Raw genomic sequence first — 13,653 nt, forward strand, 5'->3', positions numbered from 1 at the left:
CTTAATGTTAAGGTCTAAATGGAACCCATTTAGGCTACCCATGAACATTAATACATAGAGGCAGGAAGAAGTACTTTAGAAACCAGCCTTTATTAATTTTTAAGAGATTGGGTTTGGGGCTGGGTCCGTGGGACTGTTTCTGGGGGACGAGTCTGAGGGAAGAACAGGAGACAATGGTAAGGAGAATGCAGAAGACAAAAGGTAAGTAAAATAAAAAGTGAATCACCAGAAACAGTCCCACGGACCCAGCCCCAAACCCTATCTCTGCAATAATAATTAATAAAGGCTGGTTTAAAGTACTTCTTCCTGCCTCTATGTATTAATGCTCATGGGTAGCCTAAATGGGTTCCATTCAGACCTTAACATTAAGTATTTTACTGTTATATGTCAACAAGATTCAACAAGACATTTTCGCCTGGCTATACCCAATGTTTAGATCTGTTGTGGTATTTATGCAAATTAGCACATACGTAATTACTGTAGATAATGCACCGTTTGTCCATGTTAACAAACAATAAAAAAAAAAAAACTTGTAATACATTTTTTTGTTTGTCTTGATGTAAGTAATCAACTCAGTAATTTTCATGGTGATATCTAAAGTTTAAAATGTTTACCCTATTCACGTAAGAAAAAGAATGAATAGGCATATGAATAGGCTATATTTGGGTCTTTTTCGAAACGTTCCCCTAATGGGATTCTTCGGGGCTTTTTTTCCCTTACTCAGGACATATTGAGGATACAAAATCAGTTGAGTTTGCTTCTGTTGCAATTTGTTCAAGGTTGACCCCCATTTTGGCTTACAATGACTGGACTATACCAAGACAGTACTAACAAGCATAAATCAACCTGGATAACTAGGATGTTAAACTTTCAAAACCTAGTGAACTGCCTTGCTGTACACTGTCTATTAGCGTTGTCAAAAGTAGCGATATTTTGGTACCAAGTCGATACTTAAATTTTTTTAATTTAAACCTACAAGCCTTTCTGTAGTATTGGCAGTTCCGGTAGTACCGGATACAGGGTCAATCCAGTACCCGCTGATAGCCGGCTGCTTTTCCCTGAAAGTTTGAGTTATAATAGTTTGCAAGAACATGATTATAAACAGCTTTCACTCAGTCAGTGAGCTTGCACTGCGGCTGAACTGAAGTGATATCAGCTTCATTAGCTATGTTTCCATCCAAAGTTGCGAATTTACCTTATGCACAAAATTTGAATATTGCAAAACACTTGCGAATAAAGCACCGTTTCCATCCAGTCAGTCGAAGAGAACAAAATCGTCACTTCCTCATAAACACTTTAAAGAAAGGGCATTTCAGAATGACCAAAACAGCGTTTCAGATGCGGTGCAACGATGCTGTGTGTTTCTTTGGGGGTTTTTTTATATTACAAATTTGTATACATTTTTTTAATACATTGATTAACACATTTTTTTGAAGACTACATGCTAATGTTTTAATGTATTATTTACTTATAATCATTAATAGCATTAAAATGAACTAATTTAATTTGTTTAATATATTACATTTTTAAATTATTATTGTTAAAATTGTTAAAAAAAAATATAAAATAAATTAGTTACAATAGTTTTTGCTATGGTACCAAAATTGTTACAGAGAACCAAGAAATTAGCCTGGTATTGTTACGGACTACTAGCCTGGAAATCCAGACCTAAATCTAAAAGATTAGTGGTCTGGCGTCAAGTAATGAAAATCGGCCAGCTCGAGGGGCGGCACCAAGCATGCATTTGAAAATCTCACTGCACGCAATTGGATAACACTACGACCAATCACAACAAGTTATCGCTTAGCTACCAGCGGAGCTAACTGGTAGATTAGACTCTTACCATATACGGTCGGCAAAACAGCAAAAACGCCCTTCTTTCAAATGAACGATTTGAGCGCCGTCTTCTGTTCCTCTTTTAGAGAAAAAGGCAAGTCTAAATCTTTCATTGTAGCAATGGTGTTGCTACAATGGTTGCTACAAATTTCAAACAAATGGTGTTCATCCATAGCCATCTTGCAATGTTTACTAATGACTTCGACATCGCAGCGCTGTCGTCATCTCGCCTCTGGGCCGCCTATATCAGGTAACCCGATGTGATTGGTGCAGCTCAGATAGAGGGGCATATTTAATGAGCATCATTACTTGACACCAGAGTAACTCGCTGAGCAAATTCAACTTGTGCTCTCACAAGAACTCTGGATTACCAGGGTAACGGACTACTGAAAGTTTGGAAGGAAGGTTTTTTTCTCTCACTACTGTTTACTATTAAATACAAAATGGGTTGAAATAAAACTATTTGACTCATTATGACTCTCACAATCTGATTTTTTTCACTGAGGTTTTAGCAATGCATTTTGGGATTACCATTTCCAGAAAGGGTTGCAGTACTGCCTTACAGTTTGGCCAAAATAATTATTAAAAAAACACTAATGAATACATTAAAAATAACAATAATAAATACAAATAAATAAAGTTATTATTTCAAATAAATAAATCGGGGGAATATGCTGTTATCGGTGGTTTTATAACAGATCTGGTGAAGAATTTTCTGGCTCAGCTCTTGCACTGTCTGACTCATTTAGATTCTATCCGTTGTTCCATTTGCAAAGACAAGCATAAGAACACCGACTAATGGAAGATAACCACGCTCCCACAGCCTTATCTCTCATCAGTCCACTCATCTGTGGCTTTGCAGTAGAAGATCTCCTATGATCAGTAGATCAAACCAGCACATGGATGAGATCAGACCCATGAGGAACCACAACACGTGGTTGTGTGCTGAGCAGGGAGCTTCGTATGAGTGGAAGAGTTCTTTCAAAGTGCAAGATCAAAGACGATCAGCAGGAGAGCGTTTCGACGAGAAGTTACTTTCATGTGAGGTCAATGTTCACCTTATTCACCTGATGTTATTTTTGAGACCAGTTTAGGAATAAACCCAGCCATTATTTCCTGGCATTTACATAGCATTCCACAGCAGGAGAGCGAGGCAAGGATATCCTATCAAAAACGGCATATAATCCTTTGTCAGATCAGCAGGCTTGTTATGAAGTGCTTCATACAGGCTGTCGTGTGATTGAATGCAAAGGTTAAACAGGTGGGTTGTTTGTTGGATGCTAAAGCCAGGTGCACACCTGTTTTGCTGTCCTTTCTTGTGATTGTTGCTTGTCGAATTCTACAGTTTGTCGCATAAGATATTGAAAGTCAAGACAGAATGTGACATCAACGGCCTTTTATGTCAGTTTGTGTGATATATATATATATATATATATATATATATATATATATATATATATATCGTAGGGCTTTGGTCATGATTGACAGCATTGACTATAGGTGATAATTCACAGCACTGATGTTGGCAGTGTTTTGTTTAGCGATAAAGGAAATGTATTTACCGCAAGCTCAAGGTCATTTTGATTGTATGATCATGACATGAAGGTAATGCTAAATAAATCGACTGTTATCGCACATTAATATTTTATAAGTAAACCTGAACATGCACGATTAAGATGTAATATATGATGGGAAACATAAATATTGTATTATTGCTAATTCATTTATATTAAAATGTTGATACAAGAAACAAATTTTATAAACACTGTCGATTGCAATTACTGTTTGGCAAAATTGAGGCCAAAATCAGAAAGTTTGTGGGCATGTATACAGATGATCTATTTTGTATGATTGTTACTTCAACAAAATCCAAAACATAGATTCTAATTGTCAAAGGGACAGAATAATAAAAGGCATTATGACCTCAAATCATCTTGCCTTTTCTCATCTTCCCTTCATGCAAATGAGGATATCTGTATTATCATCCCCATCGCATGAGCGCGCCGCAGTCTATCCTCCTGAGCAGGTACCTTTGCAATTTGGTGGATCAAAGCACCTTTCCATTTATTTATTTATTTATTTTGCTGGAGAGAGAGTGAAGGGCAGTCTCAAGCACCTGAGACGCAGGAGAGATGCAGACAGGCTGGGCGGATTGTTTCTGACATCTAATAAAACCCTGCCAGAGCCCAGCACACATTTAATGTGATGACCGCTTCTGCAAGAAGAAATGGGGGGAAAAAGAGAGAAAGTGGTGATAAACCTAATCTTGACAAAGCATTTCTGTTCCCACGCTGATAATAAACCCGAACGTGAATTACCCTTCTGTGCTCTTGCCCGAAACGTAGTAGAGAGTAAAAATCAGAACTAGCCTAGTGTTTAACACAAAGGAAAGGAATGAAAGGAAAGTAAAAGGTAATGAAAAGGAAGAAAGGGCCGAAAGAAGAGCAAAGTAAATGGAAAATGAAAGGTAATGGAAATGACAGACAGAAAAAAAGAAAACCTGTACAGAAAAGGGAAAGAAATGATGGGGAAAGGAAAAGTGCTAAGCTTCTGACAACTCTTTCAGTCTTTGTTTTAAAAGCATTAATAGTTTGCAAGAACGCGAAGAGGCTCTGAAAGCGGACTAGTGAGTAGATGAGTTTACTTGTTCAACATGATGACATCTAATGTTCCCAACAATCTCTGTAGTCCCATTTAGCCACTTACTGTATTAGCAACCACCCTTTACAAGACGAGTAAAAGCTTTTTAAAAAAAATAAAAAAATCACAAGAGAGTATTACTGATGTTTTATATCGTAGAATAAAATGTGAAAATATCTTGAGCTTGTGTTCACCACAGACCCGATTTCAAGCATTTTACCAAAAATCCATTCAGAAAACCCACTGACCTCAGGATGATGGAACCGGAAGTGCTTAAATGCTAACCCAGGTTTGGCCTACAAAAATACGTCATGCCTGCAGCAATCTATACACAGTTTGTTCAGCGTGAGCTCTGCACGCTCATGAATCACTTCGTTATAACCAACTAAGTACAACATTTTAGGGAAAGGAAAAGGACAGAACAGGAAGTGGGGAAGGAAGGAAGGAAGGAAGGAAGGAAGGAAGGAAGGAAGGAAGGTAGGTAAAAGAAAATTAGGAAATGGAAAGAAAAGAAAAAGGACAGAACAGGAAGGGGAGAAGGAAAAAGGCTGGAAGATGAAATTAAACAAAATGAAAAGGGCAAAAAATAGGAAAAAGGAGGGGATATGAAAAGGAAAAGAACAGGACAAGAAAAGGAAAAGGAGACAGGACAAGTAGTAAGGAAGAAAGGAAAGAAAAAGAAAAGTAATGGAAAGAACAGGAAAGGAAACGCGACATGGCAGCAAATGAAAAGAAATTAAATTAAACTAAAAAAAGATTGCAAGGTAAATATAAAGGACAGGAAAAGGAAAAGGCCAAAACAGGAAGAAAATAAGGGAGGATAGAAAGAAAGGGAAAGGATAGATTAATGAAAAGGAAAAAAAGAAAAGGATAGGAAAAGGAAAAGGACAGAACAGGAGGGACGAAAAAAGGAAGGCTGGAAGACGAAAAGAAATAGGAAATGAAAAGGTCAGGAAAATGAGAGAAAAATGGAAAAGGATAATAATGAATATATATAAAAAATAATAAATAGAAGGTAGTATAAAGGACAGGAAAAGTAAGGACAAGAAGGGAAGGAAAGAAAGGTAATGAAAAGGAAGAAAAAATGAATAAGAAAATAAAAAAGGGGGAAGGGGGAAAGGGGACATGGCGGGAAAAAATGAAGAAATTGGGGGGGGGGGCTTGTAAAAAAATGCAAAATTCAAAAACACTGGCATATTTCTGCAGAAAGTGTCGAAGGCCTTTTTGAAGCGGATATATAAATATGCCATTGACAATAAGAGGACTCCAGCTGTCATTCACACAGACGGCTGAAACATTTTAGCATTACCTCTGTGGGAATCACGAAGTGCATGTAAGCAAGCTTTATGAAATCCCCTCAGGATGATATGAGTTTATCTACTCTGGCAGTACCAAACCATATTCCTGCTTTAAGCCAAATGCCCAAAACAGCTTGACTTCTCTGTGCCTTCTCACCACCTCAAGACTACTCCTTCAAAAGCCTCTACACCCCCCGTTCCCCACACGACCAACCAAAAAGTTCCCCTTCTTTGTGAGCTCAGCATAAATCAATGCACTGCAAACACAAACAGACCTTATCATGCTCTGACAGATGCGCTGTAATCAATGTAGAACAAGAAGTGACATTTTTGTTTTCGCCTTCATTTGCGTCTCTACCCGCTGTCTTAGCGCAGCGCCACTGGCCTGCAGTGTGTGAGACGATGTTTATTCACAGGTGCTGTCGTCATCGGGCTGTGACAATCCGTTAAACCAAACAGGCTGATCCCCTGATTCTGCTTGCTGAATATGTGTGTGTGTGTGTGTGTAGAGTAGACTCTGATTAAAATGGATGAGTTTCCAGAGATTCTGAAGTTTTGGTCCCTCTTTTTTCAAAGTTTGGATGTCTGTTTGTGAATGTCTGGAAGGTGGTAAGCTGGTGTCCAAGCTTATCAACCAGCTGTTTTTTACATTTTTAACTTTTTTTAGTGTGTAATGTTGAATAACACAAAGCACAATTTCACTTCGAAGGTAGTTATTGTCTAAATCAGTAAACACGGGTATTGAACTCCGCCCTGATTTTAGTCTTGAGTTTTCTACAGGGAATGAACATGTCACAATATTCCTCATTTAAATAATTCCCGCCCAAGGTATAAGCAAAAAATATAATAAAAAGGCAGAGACCTGCGTTAGTAGTGTGTTGAAACTTGCAGTGGAACGGCGTGTCATTCTCGAAACGCGCTTGAAGTGGTTGACCAATCACAACGCACTGGTCCAGCGACCAATCAGAGCACATTTCAGAAAGAGGGGCTTCGTAGAGACAGGAACTAAACTAAGCGTTACTGACAGACTGGAAAGAAAGGTGCTGCAATAATGTAAAATGTGTTTTTCGAGCATGAAAACCTATTCTAGTAGACCCCAAAAACAAATAAAGACTTTAAAAAGGGAATGATAGGTCCCATTTAAAAAAATAATAATAAAAATAAAAAAAAAAAAAAAAAAATAATAATAATAATAATAATAATAATAATAATAAATATATATATATATATATATATATATATATATATATATATAATATTTTATATATATATATATATATATATATATATATATATATATATATATATATATATATATAGAGGATGTCTTGTTTAATTTTAAGTTTAAAATAAAATTGAGCCATGCAGTACACTGTAAAAAAATTAAAATATCACCTTGGATGTTTAAGTAATTTCAACTTAAATTACATTAAACTAACTTGAAAAATGAGTTGAATAAAAAAGTTCGATAACTTAAATTTTTATGAGTTAAAGCAATCCAAAAACATGTCATAACGTATTGGTCATATACTTTTTTTACAGTGTACATATAAATACAGTATGTGCTAAAACCCATTCTTAACTTATCCCAAGTTATTACGGTAAGTCTCCAATGATGATTCATACTGGTGTGTGTGTACTCATGCGAATAAATACATGGACAATATCTCCGTAAGGAAGCCCGTATCAGCGTGTCTGCTTTTGCCCTGATGCCTAGTGACTCAGTGCATCTCTAGAAGAGAAGGTCATGGCACTCACACTGCCACCGACTGACTGACCACAGGTCACAGTTACTCATATTCGGAATATCCATCGCTGGCTCAGACTCTCCAGCTTAGAAAACACTATAGCAAAGGCAGAATGCGTCACAGCAGCGTGGCGATGGCGAAGGCTGTCCCAATTCTTCGAATGCGGTCTATGTGGCCTTTGAAGTCTGCAGCCTCTGAATTGGGGCACAGCTTATGTGTGGGAGTGGGAATTGAATAAGAATTAATTGTGTCTGAACCATTTACAGTATTTTCACATTGTTTTAGCATCTGATTCTACTGCCTGAATTATGCAAATAATGACACTGCGTTAACTAGTACAGGCAAATAGCTTGGAGTTGTGGTGAATAAGGCATCTATTATAAGCCTAATTTACATAGAAATAATTCACAATGACTGGATGCACCAATTTTAAAATTCTGACTGAGACCAAGAAGCTGATAATTATTTATCAAGTAATGGCCAATAACAAATAAATGGAAGATATTAAAATACTATTTTGTCTAAATAAAAATAAATACAAATTCAGTTGTTTTAAATGTCACAAGATATGTCATCAAAATATTATAATGCAGTTTTAAAAAGAGATATTAATTTTGAGATTTTTGATAAAGATCACATTTAACAGTGTTATTAATTTTGTTGTTTTGTTGTATAAAACGTGTTCTTACTGTTAACTAAAACAAACTATTGTTTTCGGTAATTGAAATAAAGCTGAAGTGATATAAAATAAAATATAAATATAAGGAATACACTTTAAAAGCTTAAATGAAAATTTGAAATGCTGCCTTGAAAACTAACTGGAAAAATAATAAGTTTAAGCAGAAGTACATTATTACTAAAACTAAAACTGAAATAAAAATGAATTAATGATATTTAAAAAAAAAAAAAAATGACAAAAGCACATACTAAAACGTAAAAAACTATCAAACTAAAAGCTAATTCAAAATATTAATAAATACTATAATATTTGTATAAAACATATTTACAAAACACTTTTAAAGATGACAGCATTGTGCTCATTTTCTCTTATATCGGTGTTATTTTTATAACCAAGTATAAAAATAGGGAAAAGTTAACACAATTAAGCATCCAAAACAAATCAGCAGTATAATATTAGCCATTAACCGATACTAAAAGATTGTGAATCCCTATAATTGCCTGCTTAAATACTCGAGGCACAGCACTATTTCATCAGATTCGTTAAACTGGATCGTGAGTAAAATGCATGTTTTTTGTGCTGAAACACACTGTTTGCAGGTGTGTGTGCACTAGCACCCTGCCTGCACATACAACCAGTCGATGCACCGTGAATTCCTTTATATATATCAGACACAAAGTCTCCTCAGAGACATATGGTCAAGCTAAAAGCTGCCTGTAGGGTAGGGTCTTATAGCATCCCACAGCCTGAAGACATCAGCTCTTAAATTCTCAAGGCCTCTGTCTAAGAGACACGGATAAAGACTTCCCGTCGAGACGCTAAGTAGCCGTGGGTCTAGCCGTGTCCCCGCTGCAGATGCAGTGGAGCGAGAGATGGGGAGGTTTTGGAACATTAGCCTAATTGCTTGGTGCTCGAATTGTCCTAGTCATTCAAAGCCATTTCACCCGCACCGATGAAAGATTATGCGGTCTACCATCAGAATACGGTTTCTGTGCTGCATAATAATATAGCCTGTTAGTCTAACAGTTTCTTAATGAATCTCACTTCACACTAAGGTAAAAGTCAATTCATGGAGAGACAATAGATAAAATAGCCTGTATAGGAATAGTGCATGTATTGATTAATCATGAACAGGAGAGCTGTTATAAATATGCAAGTCAGTCAATGTAACAGTTTAAAATAGATTGTTCTCGGATGGATATTGACTGTCTTGGAAGGCTATCGTTTCCTGTGACGGTATGGAGTGGGTAGCCTGTGTCGGTACAGAATGCATGCATAATTGAATTTATGTGTAACCAGAGATAGGTGAAAGGGAGCAGGTGTTGGGATTAGACATTCCTGCTCTGATGTCATCAGCTGAGTTGGCAGACAGGAAGTGTTGTCACCACCTGCCCACAGCCAATGACCCAGCACAATTTTCTGTGCGTGCGAATGTGTGATTTATCTAAATGGCTCATCATTAAAATCATGCATGAATTAAAAAACATAATTTCACCGAACGCCTACACGGAGGGACATTTTATTGCTCAGAGGCTGCTCTTTCATAGCTCAGGTAAATGTTCTCAGTGTTGTTTCATTTAAAGTTTCCTAATAAATTTATCCGCTAAAAATCATATTTAAAAGTTTTTTCCTGTGAAAAAAAAATGTCTTCATGCCTTAAAATAGCTTGAATGTAACTCTACACCCTTGCCGCATTTAGTATATACGCGGTTCTATGAATATGCAAATTAGCCCCGCCTCCACTCACTCACACCAGCTCAGAGATCCACACTTTGACGTGATTGGTTAGAAGGTAGTTTGTGACGTCAGAAATTTCAAACCGCGTTTTTGAGACTGTCTATGGTTCACTGCAGTTTTAAGGAGAAAATACTCAGTAATTGTATTGACGATGATGAATTTACACATTGTTTGTCTTAAAGCATATTAAAAACACCACATAGACATATAAACAACATTAAAAACTTGATTTTCACCACAGGGGGACTTTAAGTACTAATTCCTTGGGGGACATAAAAATAGATACAATTGAGATAATAATAGCCAGGATAATTTGGCTTTGGAAGAGATGATGAGAAATGTCAGCATTGAAATCTCTGACTTTTGATTGCAAATCTGAGAACATGAACACAATGAAATATAAAAATGTAAACCAGTGACATTTCTAGTTCACATGCTACTCTAAATTATATTTACAACCGTTCAAAAGTTGGGGGTTGGTAAGGTTTTTAAAGGGGTGGTTAATTATGATTTCACTTTTCTAACTTTAGTTAGTGTGTAATGTTGCTGTTTGAACATAACAACATCTGTAAAGTTACAATGCTCAAAGTTCAAAGCAAAGCGAGATATTTTCTTTTACAGAAATCACTTTTTAAGGACTAACAAACGACTTATAGGGACTACACGACATTCCTCCCGGGTTAGTGACATCACTAACCCTAAAATTTACATAAACCCCTCACAACCTCACAACGAAGGACTCTATATGGCTCTGCTAAGAACGAGCTGTTGAAGCTCCGCCCTCTGTGCGGAGCAGCAGCTCATTTGCATTTAAAGAGCCCACACACAAAACATTTTTGCTCACCCTTAAAAAAGGACAATTTTAACATGTTATAAAAAATATCTGTTTTGAGCTAAAACTTCACATACACACTCTGGGGACATCAGAGACTTATTTTACATCTTGTAAAAAGGGGCATTATAGCACCCCTTTAAATGATTTTGAAAGTAGTCTCTTATGCGCACTAAAGATACATTTGTTTGAGTAAAAATACAGAAAAACAGCAATATTGTCAAATATTATTACAGATTAAGATAACTGTTTTCTATTTCAGTATATTTTAAAATGTAATTTATTCCTGTGATGCAAAGCAGACATTTTAGCATCATTACTCCAGTCTTCAGTGTCACATGATCTTTCAGAAATCATTCTAAGAGCATTGCATTGTGGGATAAATGATCAGTGCATGATCTGGCAAATGTAATATTTCATGCATACTGACATTTAGCACACAGAAAACTGTAAGCAAGCAGTGTTATTCATTTTTCATGCAAAGAAACGATTGCACTGTTTAATATTTTTTGTATGTTTTTCAGGATTCTTCAATGAGTTTTAATTTAATTGAATGCATATAGTGCATCCTTGCTGAAATAATATATATATATATATATATATATATATATATATATATATATATATATATATATATATATATACACACAGTATATATACACACACACATATGTATATATATTGTACATAATTTCAGATATAAATAACGAGATATAAAATTTTGTCAGAAGGCAAAAACATTAAAATAAATAATTACTTTTTTGTTCATATTACACACGTCTAGGTTGTTTTACCAACACACACACAAAAATAAAAAAGGTCATAAATGCATTAAACTTTTAAAAACATTTTACACCATTTCAGACATAAATAATGAGATGCATTTTAAATATAGTCAGAAAGCAAAAAATATTAAGATAAAATAAATAAGTACTTTTTTGTTTAAATTTCAACTTTCTGGGTCATTTTACAATATTATATATATTATGTGTTGTTTCCGTTTTGTGACATTGTGAATATAAAATTAACATTGTGATTGATTTAAAAAATCTAAATATTTCAGATCTAAATATTGAGATTCATTTTAAATATAAAAGGTACAAGTCTCGACTACTTGCTTCTTTTTTTATACTAAAAACTCTTTCTCTCTTTCTCTCTCTCACAGTACAAGCAAGTGGAGCAGTACATGTCCTTCCACAAGCTGCCAGCTGACATGCGGCAGAAAATCCACGATTACTATGAACATCGCTACCAGGGCAAGATCTTCGACGAGGACAGCATCCTTAACGAGCTCAACGACCCACTCAAAGAGGTGAGACACCAAGAGGTCACAGTAGTGCTGACCCAGGGTCAGAGCCAGTGCAGCTGCGGGTACATCTGAACCTAAGCATCCTACAAAATAAGTGCTGATCTAGGATTATCTCCCTGTCTGGATGCATAATCTTTTTCATTCGGATATAAAAGGAAACATCTTATCTTAGTTGTTGGATACCACAGGTCTTTCAAATTATTTCAATGCCACATACAGTCCTTTAAGCCTAGTAAGTCCTTCTGGCAGATTAACTCATCAGTCATTAGTAGTTTATATTAGGTTGACTGATGTTGTAGGTCATCCAAATATCCTACTGTATGCATACCGAAAATGGGAATTTCGAAAAAATTACCCAGAATGCAACACTCATGTCATCATGATTTAGCAGACAGAATGAGTGTCTTTTATGACACAGCAAAAGTGAGAGATAACACTGACGGCTTCATCCCCAAAACACCTCAACTCTGTGGCAGCACCTCCCTCCCTTCCTCCTCGATCTCTCTCTTTCTTTCCCTCAGTTGGTCAGGGCTGCTATTTTTACATGCACCGCCTTGTGACAAACCAGCTTTAAATAGATAAAGTCTCCAGCTTGTCTCCCTAGTGGAGGTAAAGGGTTGGACGTGGCTATCAAACTCATTATTCCTCCTGTGTGATTGCGGTCAGAACCTTTTCCTGACGCTTTTCCGACTACGCCACGATTTAAAGCACGGTGCAAATTTATCCTTCACACATAAGCCACAGCAAACAAACACTTCCTTCACCCCGGCAGCATGGAGACGAGAAAGACTGAACATTATGTGCATCAGGCTTTCAGCTATTGGCTGAAGAGAGCTTGACACTGACTGTACAGGTACCATGCAATAAGATTACTGCAATGCAGTGGGAAGAGAGACTATAGAGGCTTGTTATAGTCGCAGTGGAGTGCTGAACTTAAAAAAAAAACCTTAAAAAAAAAAAAAAAAAATCACGCTTTGAAATATGTATTTTAAAAAGATATTTTGCTCTTATATATATATTGCCCACCCCTACTAAATAATATATTAAATATGCACAATATGTTTCTATGATTTTGCTGACAATATAAAATTAAGCAACTTTTAGTTTAACATAATTTCAGATGTAAATAATGAGATGCATATTAAATATTGTCAGAAGGCCAAAATATTCAAATAAATAACCAACACAAAAAAGGTCATAAATGCATTCAACTTTTAAAAACTTTACACCATCTTAGATATAAATATTAAGATGCATTTCAAATATTGTCAGAAAGCAAAACATTAAGATAAAATAAAACAAATTAATACTTTTTTTTTGTTTAGATTTTAACTTTCTGGGTCGTTTTACCAAAAAAATAAAATAAAGTCAAATTGTGTCTTTCTGTTTTGTCCCATAAGAAATTGTGAATATAAAATTAAGCAACACTGTGATAAAAAAAACAAACAAAAAAAAACATTTCAGATATAAATATTGAGATACATTTTAAATATTGTCAGAAAGCAAAAAAAAAAAACTTTTTTAATAATAATAATAATTAAAAAAAAATAATAATAATATGAGATAAAGCAAAA

General features: G+C 35.6%; 1 protein-coding gene across 2 annotated transcripts in view; it reads left to right on the forward strand.

The window, feature by feature from the left end:
• Positions 1 to 13,653, forward strand: part of hcn1 (hyperpolarization activated cyclic nucleotide-gated potassium channel 1) — a 100,793-nt gene that overhangs the window by 68,983 nt on the left and 18,157 nt on the right. For both annotated transcript variants that reach the window (XM_084137768.1, XM_084137767.1), the window contains exon 5: positions 11,936 to 12,082. In XM_084137768.1, coding sequence (XP_083993894.1) covers positions 11,936 to 12,082 — 147 coding nt within the window. The remainder of the gene's footprint in view (positions 1 to 11,935; positions 12,083 to 13,653) is intronic.

The sequence above is a fragment of the Abramis brama genome (assembly GCF_963993115.1).
Source record: "Abramis brama genome assembly, chromosome: 15".
Classification (NCBI taxonomy): Eukaryota; Metazoa; Chordata; class Actinopteri; order Cypriniformes; family Leuciscidae; genus Abramis; species Abramis brama.